Source organism: Acanthochromis polyacanthus, chromosome 14 (genome assembly GCF_021347895.1).
Source record: "Acanthochromis polyacanthus isolate Apoly-LR-REF ecotype Palm Island chromosome 14, KAUST_Apoly_ChrSc, whole genome shotgun sequence".
In the NCBI taxonomy this organism is placed as follows: domain Eukaryota; kingdom Metazoa; phylum Chordata; class Actinopteri; family Pomacentridae; genus Acanthochromis; species Acanthochromis polyacanthus.
In genome coordinates, this window is record NC_067126.1 from 2,184,245 (window position 1) to 2,202,496 (window position 18,252).

General features: G+C 42.8%; 1 protein-coding gene across 1 annotated transcript in view; it reads right to left on the minus strand.

Annotated features, from left to right (window-relative positions):
• Nucleotides 1-15,897, minus strand: part of pikfyve (phosphoinositide kinase, FYVE finger containing) — a 54,683-nt gene extending 38,786 nt beyond the window's left edge. The window contains 5 exon segments of the mRNA XM_051958673.1: nt 1,033-1,240; nt 6,013-6,184; nt 7,216-7,322; nt 11,149-11,310; nt 15,713-15,897. Of these exon segments, the coding sequence (XP_051814633.1) occupies nt 1,033-1,240; nt 6,013-6,184; nt 7,216-7,322; nt 11,149-11,310; nt 15,713-15,884 (821 nt within the window). The 5' untranslated portion in view covers nt 15,885-15,897.
• Nucleotides 15,898-18,252: the final 2,355 nt, after the last annotated feature.

The window sequence follows — 18,252 nt, forward strand, 5'->3', positions numbered from 1 at the left end:
GAGATAGTATGCCTTTTCCTGTCTTTTATCTACCATTCCAGACTTCGTTATGTGAAAACATAATACCATAAAAGTTCTGGATTCTACTAAAGTCACGTAAAGTTGTGTTCTAGACGAAGTATTGTCATGTTTTAATACTTTGATAAAATCACAGCATAAATAAATAAACAGTGTTTGGAAGCTGCTTTGTAATGACAGAAAAAACTTTGGGCCATTTTATAAATTAAACATTAAAATAACGTAAATGTTGACTATTTTATCTGGTTTGTGATTCTATTTCTTTGAATGTACTTTCATTATTTGTCTAATTAGACATTAATTTTATTGTAATGAACTGTGTGACTTTGTTTTGGTAAAAAAATGTAGTTAAAACAATAATTCCAATAATAATAAGTGGATTACTGCAGCTATTGACTGTTATTTTCAGATATGTTTTTTTAAGTCTTAGCTTCGGAGTACTTGTAATTTTAAAGTATTTCAGTTTTCTGCTACTTAACACATGTTGTTTTTTACCCCACTAGTTGTTTTCATTAACTTTAAACTGTAGTTATTTAGCATATTTAGATGAATGATATAAATAGAAATGAGTGGAGCCGGATTATTAGATTAAGATGAAAAGTGACTGATGTAAAATTAGCTTCACTAGCTGCAAAATAAAAACGATGAAGACAGGAATGCTTCACTAATTCTAATCCAAGTAATTAATCAACATTATTCTGCGTAACAAGGACTTTCTTTCTGGTGTATTTACTACATTTAGCTGGACAGTGTTCTGCTGCTGCACGATGAGCTCAGGGCTGTCTGTCTGCAGCTTTAAGGACATTAAACACCGCTCTGTTAGAAGGTTAGTGGACCAACACACTGTGAGGAGCAGCTGAAGGAACCATGCAGGGAGACTTTGTTCTGCAGCTTTTGGGCAAAATCAAACCAGGAATCTTAAAATGTGAGATCAGCTGTGAAATCCAGAATAACTGTGGTTCTGTTGGGCTAACGTTTCTGGTTTGATTCGCCCACAGCGTGTCTGGTGTTCACCTCTGCCAGGTCAGGTCTTCCTCCAGGAAGATGTTCCTGCTGGCTTTACGGCCGCCCACCGGGGTCCGAGGCTCGCTGGGCTCCAGAACTAGAACCGAAGAGGGCGAGTCGGACAGAGTGCTCAGGTCCTCGCCGATGGAGCCCGAGTCAGCCGAGTGGGCGTAGCTCAGAGCGAGCTTACGGCAGTACGTGCACGCTCGCAGATCTCCTAAAAAAGACAGAAAGACACGAGGGAGATGATGGATGAGACAAGGAACCCAGAGAGGTCAAAGTAAAACACTCAACTCTGATAGACAATTATGGAAAAACTGCACAGTGGTAAGCACTGTCGCCTCACAGCTAAAAGATCCCCGGTTCGTGTCCCTGACTGGTTCTGGTTCTGGGATCTTTCTGCATGAGTGTCCCTGCTGGGCATTCTCCAGGTTCTCCAGCTTCCTTCCACAGTCCAAAACTTGCTGAGGTTAATTGGTGATTCTAAACTGTCTGTAGGTGTGAATGTGATTGTTTGTCTCTATGTGTAGTCCTGTGGTAGACTGTTACCTGTCCAGGTGAACCTTCACCCTCAGTCAGCTGGAATAGACTCCATGACTCTAATGAGGATTAAGTGGTGTGTAGATGCTGGATGGATGGATGGACGATGGATGAATGGATTAAGGATGGATGGATGGATGATGGATGTGGATGATGGATGGATTACAGATGGACGAATGGATTAAGGATGGATGGATGGATGGAAGGCAGTGTGTAAGGTTCGCGGTCGCCAAGTCGCCCGAAGCGACCAGAACGATGCCCGGGCGATAAATAGATACAATTTATACATTTCTCATCGCCCGGCCGGGCAACAAGCATTTCATAAACAAATAAATTGAAAGATTTCTAACCTTTCGCTTTGTTCTGCGCAGGCAGTGTTGCCAACTTAACGACTTTCTAAAGCGTCCTAGCGACTTGTTTTGTTAAAAGGGGGGCTCTCATAGGAAAACAGGGATCATTCTGCAGTTAGTTTTCAACAAACAGGAGGTGCTGCTGTGAGCTCCTCCCTGTCCCAAAGCACAGGCTGTCAGTCCAGTTAGGGGCTCGACACACGGGAGGCGACAACAGTTGCGCTCTATTCATTTTCTATGGCTGCTGTGCGATGAGACGAACATGGCTTTCCCCCCTCCCAACAATGCGACGGCGACATTCGTGCATGTGAAATTTCGCGCGCGTTCACGTAGACGGTTGTCTTGCGACGCAATACAAGAAAGTTGAAAAACGTTCAACTTTTGAACTGAATGGTGGTATTCTCCATGTTCTTTCCGAGATTGCAATATGGCATGGACCCAGGGTCGTTTCTTTCTTTTACAGGCCAATGTCAAGAGTAAAATTTCGGCTAAATCAAGCAATATCTTCTGGCTCATCATCTTTATGATTTTCTGTCATGAAACTCTCTGAAAACGTAAAAAATCCCTCCAATTTCACAGCCAATCAGAAGTGAGGGAGATAAGTGGTCTGTGCTTTTGCACAGCGCGCCGTGTGTCGCCGGCCGTCACCTGCCGCTGCCAAGTATCGCGCACTGTCTGTTGAATTTATCTCCAGTTGCGATGACTTTCGCATTCCCCCCTGAACTGTCGCTCCCCATGTGTCGAGCCCCTAACCCCGCAGCCCGCAGCAGTCCCAGTGTCTGATTAGAGGACACATCACTCCGCGGCCAGACGGCAGATGAATCACTACAGATCCCATCCAGACTTACGGAGCTTGATATAAATGAAAATGTTTCTTCTCTGTCAAACTAAAATAAGCCACAGCATTTAGCCTCTAGTACAAAAACATATTATGGGTGTTTTATACTCACTTTTTGCTCTCTTCCACACCGTTATTCCTCTCTCCTACAACGTTGATTACAATTACATGCAAACTGGGAAATATGCAAATTACATGATGACGTCATTTAGCGACTTCTAGCACGATTAAACTGGTAAAAACTAACAGGAGAACCAGAATGGCTGCCAACACCCTGGACAACATTATGACAATCCAGATGTGTACATCCTCTGTCAGAGAGTTTGACCCAGATCAAGCTATAGACAGCTGGCTGAGTGGTGCCAAAGCACCCAGGAGACCAGCTCTGATGGAGAGACTGAGGAAAAAGCGTAGGCTGGTGGTCCACAGTCAGCCCAGTGCAACTGTGACTCAGGAAGCACCAGACCAGCAGCTGGAAGCAGAAGACCAGCAGCTGGAAGCAGAAGACCAGCAGCTGGAAGCAGAAGTCCAGCAGCTGGAAGCAGAAGTCCAGCAGCAGGCAGCTGTTCAGGAGGATATTGATGATGAGGAGGAGGAGGAGGAAGTTCAATGGTAAGAGGAAGGCATGGAGGATGAGGTTCATGAAGGGTTTCTGGATGATTTCAACCCATAAATGACTGAGGAAGAAGTTGTTGCTGGGCTCAAGAGACTGGCACAATTTGAAGATGTTGATGAGTTGATGTAGATGGACATCTAGTTCAACTAAGCTGTGATTGTAAAGATGAACAGAGACTGATTTTTTTTGTAATGAGAGACTGATTATTTAGATTGTAATGGTAAGCAGGTTGTAAGAGAAGAGCTCATTAAAAGAAATTGACCTGAGAAGTTATATTTATTTTTTTATTTTATGTAAACAACGCAAAGTACGTGCCACTAGTTTTTTGTACGGGCTACCAGAAATTTAGATTTGGCAGGAGTTGGTGGCCCGTATTTTCCTGTACGGGCCACCAGAGATTTTGACGAAGCTTACACACTGGGATGGATGGATGGATGGATGGTCGATGGATGGACAATGGATGGATGAATTAAGGATGAATGAAGGATGGATGATGGATGGTGCAAGGATGGATGAAGGATGGATGGATGACTGGATTAAGGATGGATGTATGGATGAATGGATGGATGGATGATGGATGGATGGATGGATGAATGGATGGATGGATGATGGATGGATGGATGGATGGTGGATGATGGATGGATTACAGATGGACGAATGGATTAAGGATGGATGGATTAAGGATGGATGATGGATGGATGGATTAAGGATGGATGATAGTTGGATTAGGATGGATGACAGATGGATTAAGGATGGATGATGACAGATGGATGATGGATGGATGAAGGATGGATGGATAATGGATGGATGAAGGACGGATGGATGGATTAAGGATGGATGGATTAACCCGTTGCGCTTCAGTGTCCCACCCGCGGTACACTTTGAGATCTGCATAAGCAATTTGCTAAATGTCTGAAACTGCAAACACGATTATACAAACACTATACGCCGATGGAAAGCTTAGATTCTCATGAATCCGCCGGTATAAACCACTTTCAGATGTGATTACCACAGCGGGTGAGAAAAACACATTTGTCCGACAAACAACGAATATCCATCCATCCGTTCTCTATACACGGCTTCAACGCACACAGCGCGACTCAAATTTCCGTGTTCATTATTACACACAAAAAAAATATTCCACAAAAAACGGCCATAATCCAACCTTGGACATCCAGACGAAACAAGCCAGTAAAATATTTTGTCCAAAACATGTCTTGGAGTCGGTATAAAATCCATGAATAGGTCGTTTTCGAGGAAATGCACCTCGCGATGCACGTCCAATATTCCCTGTATTTCTCATCATATTTTTATTTACAAATAAAATATTAGCAATTTTTGTACTGAAAATGGCTGGAATTGACTGCACCTTATAGGACTATAGATGGATGATGGATGGATTAAGGATGGATGACAGATGGATGATGACAGATGGATGAATGGATGGATGGATGGATAAACTATGAGATGTCTGGTAACATGGATGCAGACAGGTTGTGGAGGATCCTACCAGTGAAGTTTGCACCAAGTGGTAGCAGATATGAAACATGTTGAAGAGACGATTAAACAAACCATAAATTTAAAGTTTTTCAAATCTGTTTTGGCTGACAAAGATCAGAGTTAAATAAGTGTTGTTCATAAACCGTATAAGATATGGCAAACACATGTAACACGGCTATAGATCCAAGTGCTCTGTGTAGTGAAAAGTTTAAGGACGGTTCAGAAAAGACAAGGTTAGCAACATCATCCCCTCTGTGCTGCTGAACAACAGGAACTGTGTGGTTCTTTAAAGGTGAACCTCAGAGGGTTGTGTCTGTGAAGCAGCAGCTGCTAATTTGAACCTCTTTCTGTGCAGCAGAAGTTATGATGTTGAAAACGTTTGGTTGTTCAAAGTTTGCTAATGTTGTTTGACTTTAGAAAACAACAACCCGTCTGTAAACACAAAGGAGGCCAAGAGGTAAACACACTACCTTTCAAAAGTTTGGGGTCAATTAGAAATGTCCTTATTGTTCAAAGAAAATAAATTTTTTCAATGAAGATCAAATTAAATGAATGATAAATCCAGTGTAGACATAGTTAATGTGGTAAATGACTATTCTATCTGTAAACAGCTGATTTTTAATGGAATATCTCCAAAGGGGTACAGAGGAACATTTCCAGCAACCATCACTCCTGTGTTCTAATGCTACATTGTGTTAGCTAATGGTGTTGAAAGGCTCATTGATGATTAGAAAACCCTTGTGCAGCTATATTAGCACATGTGTGAACAAAAGTGTGAATTTTCATGGAAAACATGGAATTATCTTTGAACAGTAGTGTACATTCTAGACAGCTTTGTTTCATTTCAAACACTCTGAGCATCAACAGTCTAACAAAGGATCATTTTCACCTGTGAACCAAATCCTGTAAACAGATAAGTATGGCGTTTATATGGTAGAGAACTTCCACAAACTTTCTCAGAGTTACTTGGACCTCGCATCAAACTGGACTGAAATGAAGTTTCATGACTTTATTTACTTCTTTGAATATTTCAGGGAAACTGAAAAACAAGCCACATGTCAGAACGAGCCTTCAGATGAGACATCGGATAATAAAGTCACACCACGATGTGACGCTTTTCCCTAATATCACAGATCATCACCCACCCGTGTAGCCCATGAACTTTCCGGGGATTTCCTGGTTGCAGCAGCGGCTGCAGAAGATCTGACCACACAGTCTGCAGTGGTGTCGGCGGCGGAAGGTGGTGAACTTCTCGTTGCAGTCGTAGCACTCTTTACACTGACTGTCAGGCATCCAGTACTGCTTCAGGTCGCTGTCCTGCAGGGAGGAGATCACCTTTAACCCTCAGAGAAACACACAACATGGTCCAGTCTGGGATCAGACAGCACAACCTTGAATCATTCAGCAGAAGACTGAACCCAAACATCAACCATCTCCAGTCACAAGAAGAACCAGGAGAAGATCTGAACCTACAGAGTTCTGATCTCAACATCAAGTCAGTCTGGATCAAGATTCTGAGGAAAGTTCTTCTAGACACTCCAAAACCAGGTGCTGAAACAGGCTAGAAACAGGTCTAAACCAGGTCTGAAACTAGGCCAGAAACAGGTCTAACCCAGGTCTGAAACTAGGCCAGAAACAGGTCTAACCCAGGTCTGAAACTAGGCCAGAAACAGGTCTAACCCAGGTCTGACCCTAGGCCAGAAACTAGTCAAAAAACAGACCTAAACCGGACAATAACCAAGTCCGAAACCAGGACAGAAACCAGCCCAGGAACCAGTCTTGAAAAGGTCCTCAATCAGTCTTAAACCAAATCTACTCCAGAAACCAGCCAACAAAGATGTTCAATCAAAACTAAACCAGGCTGAAAACTAAACAGTCTAAAAACATCCCTCAGCCAAGCCTGAAACCAGAAAAAAAATCCGGCACACAAAGAGGCCTACAACAGCCACTAAACCAAATCTGAAACCAGGTCCAAGACCACATCTGATACTAGGTCTGAAGCCTGGACAAAAACCAGGCTCGAAACTAGTGTAAAAAAGGTCTTTAGTCAGTCCTAAACCAGGTTAGAAAAGGTCTTAAACTAGAAACCAGATTAAAAACATCCTTAAATCCAGGTAGAAAAGGTCCTAAACCAGGTCAGAAACCAGTTTCTAACTCAAGCTGTGATCTCTGTTTGTAGTTTCTCTTTATATGTATAAATCAGAACTCTTCAGGGTCATATTATTAAACATCCTAACTCTACTTTTAGTTTCTAAAACATTTGCACTGGTCTCTGTGTATCTTTAACGTTCTTAAAAACGCGAACAGCCTCCAGGACCAGTGAGACCAGGAGGTGCTGCTGAGGTTACCTGACTCTTCCCCTCCATGATCTCCTTCAGCCTCTTCAGCGCCGTACGGAGCTGGACGGCGGTCCGAGGGTCGTGGTTCAGAGATGCATCCGACTTCCTGCTGCCATCTGAAACCAGGAACAAACACCAAATTAACTACATAGACCAGGGAACCTTTGAAATCCGTCCTGCTGCACTGTCACATGCCACATCCATAGAATCTAATTAACAACACGAGAGCAGAAAACCCAACATGAACATTAGCTTCACACCATTCCAGCAGCATTAGTACCTGGGAGAACAGTAGAGCAAACCAGACAACAGAAGCGTTTGGTTGGAAAGCAAACAGTAGCATGCTGGAGGTTACAGCTAAAAGCATCTTAGTAGAACCACACGGTGCACAAGACCTCACCTGGCCAGTCCACTGGAAACGGAAAGACAGGAGAACCACGTTAGAGTCCACCAACACCTCACCTGTCTGAGCCTCAACGCCTGTCTGAGCCTCAATGCCTGTCTGAGCCTCAACGCCCGGCTGAGCATCAACGCCCGTCTGAGCCTCAATGCCTGTCTGAGCCTCAACGCCCGTCTGAGCATCAACGCCCGTCTGAGCATCAACGCCCGTCTGAGCATCAACGCCCGTCTGAGCCTCAATGCCTGTCTGAGCCTCAACGCCCGTCTGAGCATCAACGCCCGTCTGAGCCTCAACGCCCGTCTGAGCCTCAACGCCCGTCTGAGCCTCAACGCCCGTCTGAGCATCAACGCCCGTCTGAGCATCAACGCCCGTCTGAGCATCAACGCCCGTCTGAGCATCAACGCCCGTCTGAGCATCAACGCCCGTCTGAGCATCAACGCCCGTCTGAGCCTCAACGCCCGTCTGAGCCTCAACGCCCGTCTGAGCATCAACGCCCGTCTGAGCATCAACGCCCGTCTGAGCCTCAACTGAGCCTCAACGCCCGTCTGAGCATCAACGCCCGTCTGAGCATCAACGCCCGTCTGAGCATCAACGCCCGTCTGAGCATCAACGCCCGTCTGAGCATCAACGCCCGTCTGAGCATCAACGCCCGTCTGAGCATCAACGCCCGTCTGAGCATCAACGCCCGTCTGAGCCTCAACGCCCGTCTGAGCATCAACGCCCGTCTGAGCATCAACGCCCGTCTGAGCCTCAACGCCCGTCTGAGCCTCAACGCCCGTCTGAGCATCAACGCCTGTCTGAGCATCAACGCCTGTCTGAGCATCAACGCCCGTCTGAGCATCAACGCCTGTCTGAGCATCAACGCCCGTCTGAGCATCAACGCCTGTCCTGTATCAGGTCCACAATGAGTCCACCTACAGACCCCAGACCTCAGTTCTCCTCCTGTCTATAGTCTGAAGGTTTCTGAAGAACAGTCTGAACATGTTTCATTCACAACCTGATATAAAGAACCTTGATCTAAACAGAAAATGGATTTTAGAGACTGACTTCTAAAACAACAAACAGACCTCCAGTATTAAAACTTTGATCAAACGTGGACAAAATGAAGCGACTCTTTTAAAGTCGATGTTACGTCTGGACCTAAACACACCAAGACGGAAGCTTTAAGAACCAGCTGAGAACCTCCACTATCCTCTGATCAGTTAATTTATTACAGAAAACCAAAGAATATTACTAACTGATAATCCAGTAAACTCTAAATCAGAGTAACATCACATCTGTAGGAAACATGGCAGCCTGAAGGAACTAATTAAAGGTGGAGCCTGAGATAGAGATCTACCGAGTTTAAATCAAACCTTCCTGTACTCACCTCCTGTCCTGCTGCTTCATGAACTCCAGCTCTAACTGGAGAAGCTGCTGTTCAACGTCTGAAGCTGAAGGACGTCACTGAGACGGATCATGTTATACAGTACATGGAGTTATTTATGGAAGAAGAATTGAATCTGTCTGAGTGGACAATAAAACATCCTAAACCACACATCTAACGAACAGAACCAACCACAGGAGATCTCAGAGGACAGACTATCAGCCTGGATTCATTCTAGATCAGCAGAAAGAGCTCAGATCTGCAGATTTAGTCACCAGAGCAGCTGCTCACATTCATATGATGCCTGAAAATACATCAGCTGGTCAGTTTAGTAGTGTTCATGACGGTTTTGCACCATTTTTCTGGTGATTTCTCATCTTTTTCACACTGTTTGTAGTGATTTTGCTTCTTTTGTGGTGGTTTAGCTTCCTTTTATGCAAATATCATGTTTTTGTGCTGCTTTCACTTCTTTTCGTGGTGGTTAAAGGCCTATTTGTGGTTATTTCTCGTCTTTTTGCAGGGATCCTCCACCTTTTTGTTATAATTTTTCTTTCTCTGGTGATTCTGTGTCTTTCAGAGTTCTCGCCAGCGTATTACGCTGTCGTAACGGCCCGTTATGCTGTCAGTTACCCCAATTTCCACATAACGCAAAAGCGCCGCGCTCTTGAATAGTACTGCGCAGCACTTAGAACCCATTCTCTTCTATCAGACAATTTCCACTGCACACGCTGCGTCCGCTTCGTAAATTCATTGTCGTTGAGAAAGCACCAGACAGGAAGTTAAACCGGAACTTTCAAAATAAAACACAATGCACGACCTCTCGGACGTAAATTTTTTCCTATACGTTGTTATTACGACACCTCCGGAGGCACGAGCATCAGGTCAACAGGGTCCCAGACACAACACGACGCCATGGATGAAGAGAAGCTGATCACTGAAGTGGAAAAATACAATATCATTTATGATCCAAAACATCCTTTTTACAAGGATACTGGCAGAAAGGACAAGGCGTGGACTGAAATTTCAACAGTTGTGGGAGTGGACGGTGAGTTAACTACTCTATTGATTCTTTTTAATGAGTTTAACCTTTAAGTACTTGATAATAGCAAACGGTATTCATGTCATTCACACGAGAGCCTCTCTGAGGAGCAGCCCTCCCCCTCCGGACGGCGCGCCGCTGCGCTTCCTGTGTGCTTTGACCATAGACGGTGCTTTGACTTCCGGAGCAAGACGGCGGCGCTTTCGCGTTATGTGGAAATTGGGGGTAAAAGATTATGCTGTGATTAGGGCCACCACTACGCTGTTATTTTGACAGATAACGCCATGTGCGTTTGTTTTTATCGACTGGGTGCCTATCAAGGTTAATTTATGTCTCCCCACCTCAGCTGTACTTTCCTGTCCATTGACCCGTTCCCGTCTAAAATCAAGAGTCGCTTCCAATCTCGGGGTTACAATTAGCATGTCTCGGTTGTTTCCGTGATGCCATGTATGGTGAATAGTGACCTAAATCACGAGCATTTGGAGCATCTGCGTGACGCTCATTGGCTAACATCTGGGCCGGCCGCTCGCGAGATTTAATGAAGGCTATTGCGCATGCGCTTATGTGCAGGAGGACCTGCCGGTACGCTGTAAAAAAGTCTAGGTGAATACCCTGTCTTTTAGTACATTGCTACTGAAATAATGAGAACGGACTGACTACTGAGCAATAAACCACCAGTCAGCTGCTGTTTTCAGATGATCTCCATGTTGGTTGTTGAGCTGCTGTTGAAACTTTACTTTTTGAATTAAATGCAGAAACACAGACGACTTGTTTGACCTCAGTTAGTTTGGAGGTACGTTTAGTGCAGGTAAAGGAAAATAATGGATGAATCCTGAAAGGATGCTGCTGTGGAGCTGTTCTGCTGACGACAGGAACACTGCAGACCAACCAACCAGCTGAAAGTCCAGCTCTCAGTCCGTTAGGTGGTTAGCTACAGTCCTGTCTCTGAAACAACCACATGCTCCTCCTGTGCACGTTCACGCTGGTGCACGTTTGGTAAAGCGGGCTGGATCTGAACATCCTAACCAGCTAAACATCATCCACCTGTGTCCAGAACCACAGACTCCACCTTTAAAGCCAGAACCTTCAGAAACGTTCTCCAGACTCCACTCTGATGGAGGCAGCAGAGCGTCTTACCTGAGGCCGTGGAGGTTCTTCTCAGGTGTTCTGGATGCTGCTTGCGGTGAGCCCTGTAGGCTGAATGTGACGGACTGGAGGACCAGCTCCTCCTCTCAGGCTGAGGAGACGGAGATGAAACATCTGGTTTCTCTGCAGCTGTGGAGGGAGAACGACCCTCCTCTGGACAAAAACACAGAAAAACAAGAGTCGGTCAGTCATTTAACTCTACCTCTTCATTTACTGCCCATCGTACCTTCACCAATAATTACACTCATTAGGGTCATTTCATGTGGTTTCAATAATGGGTGTTGCTGCACCATCTAGAAATTGGCTACATTTTCTTGTGATGGAAGATAGGCACAAAACAACTTTATATGCAAAAAATTAGAGCTCTAGCTCTATTAGTTCCAAACTCATGGGATCTTGATTTTTTAGAATTTGGACCTAAACCCACCCCCTAAATCCTCGCCCAGGATTTTGCACTATTTAACTGCTTATTTCTCAGCTTCTAGACATTGTTGATGGCTGAAATTTGGCAGACAAGCTCACAGCAACCATCTGACATCACATGTAGCCTCACAGCCTTCTAGCTACTCTCTACAGACCACGGGAGCCTTCTAAAAATGCTAAAAATGAAGAAAAACACACTTGTGGGTAGGTTTTAGGGGTCTAAAATTACTAGAAATGTTATAAATGTTGACCCAAGGACCACTCTGTCCTATTCTAAATAAAATTGTACGATAACTTACAAAGTTGGAGACTTCTGGGGGTATCATATAGAAAGATATGAGCTGCTAAAGTATGGACCCCACAAAAAGTGACCAATTTTGGTGAGGCCAAAAGGCGATGTGGCACAGGTGGTAGAGATCTATGAATTTGTATAAAATATCTTCCATCATGATACTACAAGCCTACAAAATCCCGGTTTGGCTTATTTCCTCCTTCATGGTCAACCATACACTTGAAGTGAACTCTTATAACCTGCTTGTGAACCTCTGTTTTCCCTTATATGAACTGAATGATGGTGGAATGGTGTGGCACAGGTGGTACAGATCTGTAACCCTGAATAAATTATCTTCTATCATGCTGCTAGAAGCCTGCAAAATTCCAGTTTGGTTTCTCTCCTCCTTCATGGTTAACCATACAATTAAGTGGACCCATATAAACAGCTTGTGAATCTATGTTTTGCATTATATGAATTGAATTTTGTTGATATATCTTTTTTCTTTTGCAGAAAACTGAGCTGAAGATAGAGTAAAAGTCCTGTCCATATGATGGTGCTGGTGCCTGACATGTTGTAGTATAACTGTAGTGTAGTAACCTTGCCAGCAAGTTGATTTCTCGCGATATTTGTGAGTTCACAAATCTCTCAAGAAACCATCTTGCTCCGCTCCCACATTCACTGTTCGTACAGAGCCAAGTTGGTTTGGGCCAATCACGCAGCAGTATTCATGTGTGGGGCGGGATATTCGGGTGTGAAGACGACACCAAGCGCCAGTAGATCAAAACAAACACGGCAACGGAGGACAACGATCGCGTAGATGCTGCTATTAAGTCAGTTTTACTTTGACCACACCATAGCACCTGCGCGCAACCCGATGACGACATATTAAAGTTTGCCGCGATTGGCTAAAAACAAACTTGTCAGAGGCGGGACATACTGTTGCATTGTCCAATCCGTGCCTCTTTCCTCCGAACGGATTTGCATGGAGTGGTCCCAGATTGATATTGTGGAGTACTATCAAGTACTACACAATTATTAATCTGGCTATTGCCAGGTTAGTAGTGTAGCATAGATTAGTAGACCTACTAACTTTAACTATCTCACTTGCCAAAAAGCATGGCAGAACTTGATCCCTGTTCTATTGGTGTGAAACTTGGACAGCAAGATGAATGCCAGAAGTTATCGTACTGCAGAAATACTTATAGGAGTACAAGGCAAAGCTGTAACTTTAGAATGTGGAGTAAAGACCAACTTTGTAAGTTATCATACAATTTTGTTTAGAATAGGACAGAGTGGTCCTTGGGTCAACATTTATAACATTTCTAGTAATTTTAGACCCCTAAAACCTACTCACAAGTGTGTTTTCCTTCATTTTTAGCATTTTTAGAAGGCTCCTGTGGTCTGTAGAGAGTAGCTAGGAGGCTGTGAGGCTACCTGTGATGTCAGATGGTTGCTGTGAGCTTGTCTGCCAAATTTCAGCCATCAATTATGTCTAGAAGCTGAGAAATAAGCAGTTAAATAGTGCAAAATCCTAGGTGAGGATTTAGGGGGTGGGTTTAGGTCCAAATTCCAGAAATTTGAAGAGGTCATAACTTTGGAACTAGTAGAGATAGAGACCTATAATTTTGCATGGAAAGTTCTATTGTAACTATCTTTCAGCACATAAAACCCTGAGAAAATTGTCAATGGTACAGCAACCATTTTTCTGGAAGTTGTGTGTTTTCACATGAAATGACCCATTAGTAATTAATTCACCTGTTGTCTCAGCTCATATTTTGGTCTAGAAAATGTCAGAAAGTAGTGAAACACACCTGTTCTCATTATTACTGTTAGAGTTCATGCTGCTAGATCGAGATTTTTGATTTTCCTTAAAAAGTAAGGACATTTCTAAGTGACCCCAAACCTTTGAAAGGTAGTTAACATGAATTAAAGTTGCTCTACATTAAAGTTGCTCTACATTATCTAAAGTTGCTCTACATTAGCTAAAGTTGCTCTACATTAAAGTTGCTCTACATTAAAGTTGCTCTACATTAAAGTTGCTCTACATTATCTAAAGTTGCTCTACATTATCTAAAGTTGCTCTACATTAAAGTTGCTCTACATTAGCTAAAGTTGCTCTACATTAAAGTTGCTCTACATTAGCTAAAGTTGCTCTACATTAGCTAAAGTTGCTCTACATTAAAGTTGCTCTACATTATCTAAAGTTGCTCTACATTATCTAAAGTTGCTCTACATTACATTAGGTTTTGTCGTAAACTTATTTTCTAAACCAGCGTGTCTGTGATGCATATCTTCTGGTTTTATTCTGAATCAACCTGCAGTGAGCCTGTGGGACGTTAATAACAGGAAAACAACCACATGTCTCCTGTGGTTCACTGGTTCCTGCTTTAACTGCATCACATGACGGCACGAGACCGCAGCTAATTACTGGTTAAAGCTGCCTGGACTTAAAGAAGCAGCAGCATTCAGAAAATACCGATTTAATAAAACCAGAAGCTGCAACACGGAGCAGATCAGGGAGTCAGCTGGGTTCCATTAAGATCTCTCTTCTACAACCTACAATAGGATTTAATAGAATGCAATATAAGAATAGAACAGATCTTCATTGTCACTGTTACAGAAAACGATGAAAGTCAGTTTAGTACTGATTTTAGTAATATCCGGTCGTGATGGTGGTATCCGGATATTAATTGTGAGATCCGAATATTCGTGCCATGCTGTCCTGCAGCTGATAGACCTCAGATTAGAACATTGATTATCTATTGGTCTTTATTACAGAGAATGTTCAATCAGTGACATTAATTTACCTTTGATTTGGTTTAAAGTTGAACATCTCAAATGAGCAGCTGTCAGTGATCAATAATCAGTATTGATCAGTAAAATATATCTATGAACATGGTTTTTACCTGCATCATTTACAGCAGCAGCTCTTTAACTTTTTACATATTTCTGTTTTCCTCGTAGCTCTCCATTAGAACGTTAAAACCACCTGCTGAAGGAGGAGGAACCTGACTGGTGAAGTGTTTATTTATTTATTTTGAGCAGACATTTGTTGAGTTAATAGGGCGAGTTCAATTCAGTTTGTGCCCAAAAAAGGAGCAGAAAAAGTTCAGAGAACTTATCAATGTCCACTCCCTCCCACCATAAGTCCACAATCATTTAAATTCAACAGTCAGAAAAACAAATAACAAAAAGAAGCAAAAACAAAAGAATACATTTCTATACATAATACATTTACAACACTACATAATACAATAAAAGCACTATTGTCCATCTACTTACGGCACATCAGAAGAGAGTTTATTACAATCCATCAAAATTTATTTATTTAACTTTTAATTTATTTTTAGATTTGTGTTAGGGATTTTACTAACAAATTTCTAGGACGCAGCAAAGGATTACAATGACCGTCCACTACTGTTCCTGCAACAGGCATATCGTTGCAGTAGAATGCGTTTTAATTTCTTTTATATAAATCCAGACTTTTAGATTTTTTGATATTGTCGGCAAGTTCATTCCAGATCTGAGGACCCTTATACGCTACACTCTAATGTGCGATTTTTTCCTCTCAAGAGGTGTTTCTTTCTGGTAGCATGTTCATGGGAGGCTGTAGTGATTGGAATGAGCTGACTCAATCTTGGATTTAATTTATATACAACACTATAGATGATACAAGCATTTTGCACATAATTACATTCAATAGGTTTCAGGAGCTTGAGTCGGTGAAACAGAGGATTTGAAGGAGCACAATATTCAGACCAAGATATAGCACAAATTACTTTCTTCTGAAGAACTATTAGTTTCCGCAAATGTGTGACGTCTCCATCTGGAGGTCTAGCTCTCAGGTGTGGTCCTCACCTTTGTTGTTGAAGCGGAACAGGTTGACGAAGGAGCTGTAGGCGGAGCGTAGCGGCGGCTCATCCTGCTCTGGGGTCAGTGGTTTGAAGTGGGTCAGGTGGGAGGGGCTGCTGGGCGAGATGACGGGCGGCTCCACGCTCCAATCAGCTGACGGCTTCTCCTCAGCAGCCATGTCACTGCTGCTCCTGCTGTCCAGGGAGGAAATCCAGTTAAAGCCTCAGCTCTGAGAAACATCTGGAACGCTAGGACCTCTGATGAACAAACTGCTTCTCTGATCATCGTTCTGTCTCAAGTCTCTTCCTGGTCATTTTGTGTCTCATTTTCTACCTCTTTAGAGTCCTTTTTCATCTCATTTAGGTCAATTTGTGTCTCTGTGGTCACTTGGCATCCTTTAGCGATTCTTTTACAGTCATTTTGCATCTCTTTGTACTTATTTTTATCGTTTTGCCTGTCAAATTGGTCATTTTGCATCTTATTTTGGTTGTTTTGTGTGTTTTTTTATGTCTCTTTGTGGTCACTGTGCTTCTCCTAGTTGTTATTTTGCTTCTCTTGTAGGCATTTGGTGTCTGTTTTTGGTCATAATGTTAATTATGTTGGTTATATTGTGTTTCTTAGGTCACTTTGTCTCTTAGCAGTTATTTTGACTCATTTCACAGTCATTTTGTGTCTTTATGTAGTTATTTTGATCATTTTGCCTCTCAAATTGGTCGTTTTGCATCTTATTTTGGTTGTTTTGTGTGTTTTTTTTAGGTCTCTTTGTGGTCGCTGTGCTTCTCCTAGTCATTATTTCGCTTCTCTTATGGGTATTTTGTGTCTCTTTTAGGTCACTGTGTCGATCATAACATTAATTATGTTGGATATTTTGTGTCTTAGCAGTTATTCTGACTCTTTACAGTCATTTTGTCTCTTCTGTTGGTCGTTTTATATCTTATTTAGGTCACTTTGTGTCTCTTTGGGTCATATTATGGGTCATTTTTGTCTCTCTGTTATCTCTTTGCAGCTATTTTGACTCATTTTGAGTGTCTTTTGGTGGTTTTGCATCTTTTATGTCTTATTCTAGTCATTTTGTGTTTCCCATTTGCACCTCTGTGATCGTTTTGCTTCCCCTGTGGTCATTTCTGTGTCTGTTTTTGGTCATTCCATGCCTCTTTCTGAAGACGTTCAGCAGTCTGTTCATGTTCTTATTACAGTGTTTGTGGTTAAACATAAACAGACTTACAGTAACTCTAACTGAACGTTGGACTATTGCTGAATGAAAACATGTGGCCAACAAACACACAGCAGCTTCAAACGTCTCACTAGAACCACGTTTCAGTGAAACCTGTTCCATGAGTTCAGCTTTACCAGAGTTTGTGTATCTTTTCAGGCATTTGCCCTCATTTTCAATGTTTTATGTCTCACATTAAACTGTTTGTGGTTATTTTGCTTCTCCAAAGGTCACGGTGTGTTGACAGTCCTACCTCTCATGTTGGTCATTTTGCATCTGTTTGTGGTCATTTTTGCTATTCTTGCTGCTATTTTGTGTCTCGTTTTACAGTCATTTTTCATGTCATTGTGGTTGTTTTGTGTCTCACACTCAATATTGGTGGTTGTTTAGTTTCTCTTGTGGTCATTTTGTTTGATTTTGAGAAATTTTGTATCTCATATTGTCATTTAGTTTCTGTTTTTGGATATTTTTGTCTCTGCTATGGTCATGTCGCAGGTCTTTTAGTCATTTTGTGTCTGTTGGCAGTAATTCTGGTCACTTTCAGTTTATTTTGCTTGCATTTTGTCTCTTACTGGTCATTATGCCTCTTATAACAATAATTTTATGTCGTCTGGTGTCTCATTTTATGTCTCTTTATGACCTGTCAGCTAATCAGGAAGTCAACATTTAGGTGTCCTCTGTTAACTGGCTTTAAAGTTTAATTTCAGAACATTAAATGTTAGATTCTGTTTCCTGCTGCTACCAAGTGAGCAGACTTTAGTTGGTCAGGTTTCTGTTTTCCTCTAAACCTGACAAACAGAACATTTAACAAGCATCTGATCCCTGACCCTAACCCCAACATGAACCACAACTCGTGACCCAAACACTCAGCTCCGTCCTGTCTCCTGGGTGTGGATCTACTTACCCTATGTAGAAGGCTACGGAGTCTGGATGAGCTACACACGCCATGATATCAGAAATAGAGTGGATAACCCCCTCTGATGAAGGCTGGACCCTGGCTCGGCTACAGACGGACCCTGGCTCGGCTACAGACGGACCCTGGCTCCACACCGTGTGTGTAAACAGAGGAGGAAGCAGAAGTAGCTCCACATCGTGCAGCTCATCATGTGACCCACCAGGCCGCAGCTGACCGCTTTCCTGCTTCATCCCAGCTAATTTTCACATGATCAGGATGTTTTCTGCCTTCCAGAGCCGCTGTCAGCCTACAGGCTCATTACCAACCTCACAGAATCCTTTATTCTAACACTAAAGCCAGCTAGCTCCGGGCTAACAGCTATGAGCTTGAGTCTCATTTAACCACCATGTCGGCATGTTTACAATAAATCTTACAGTA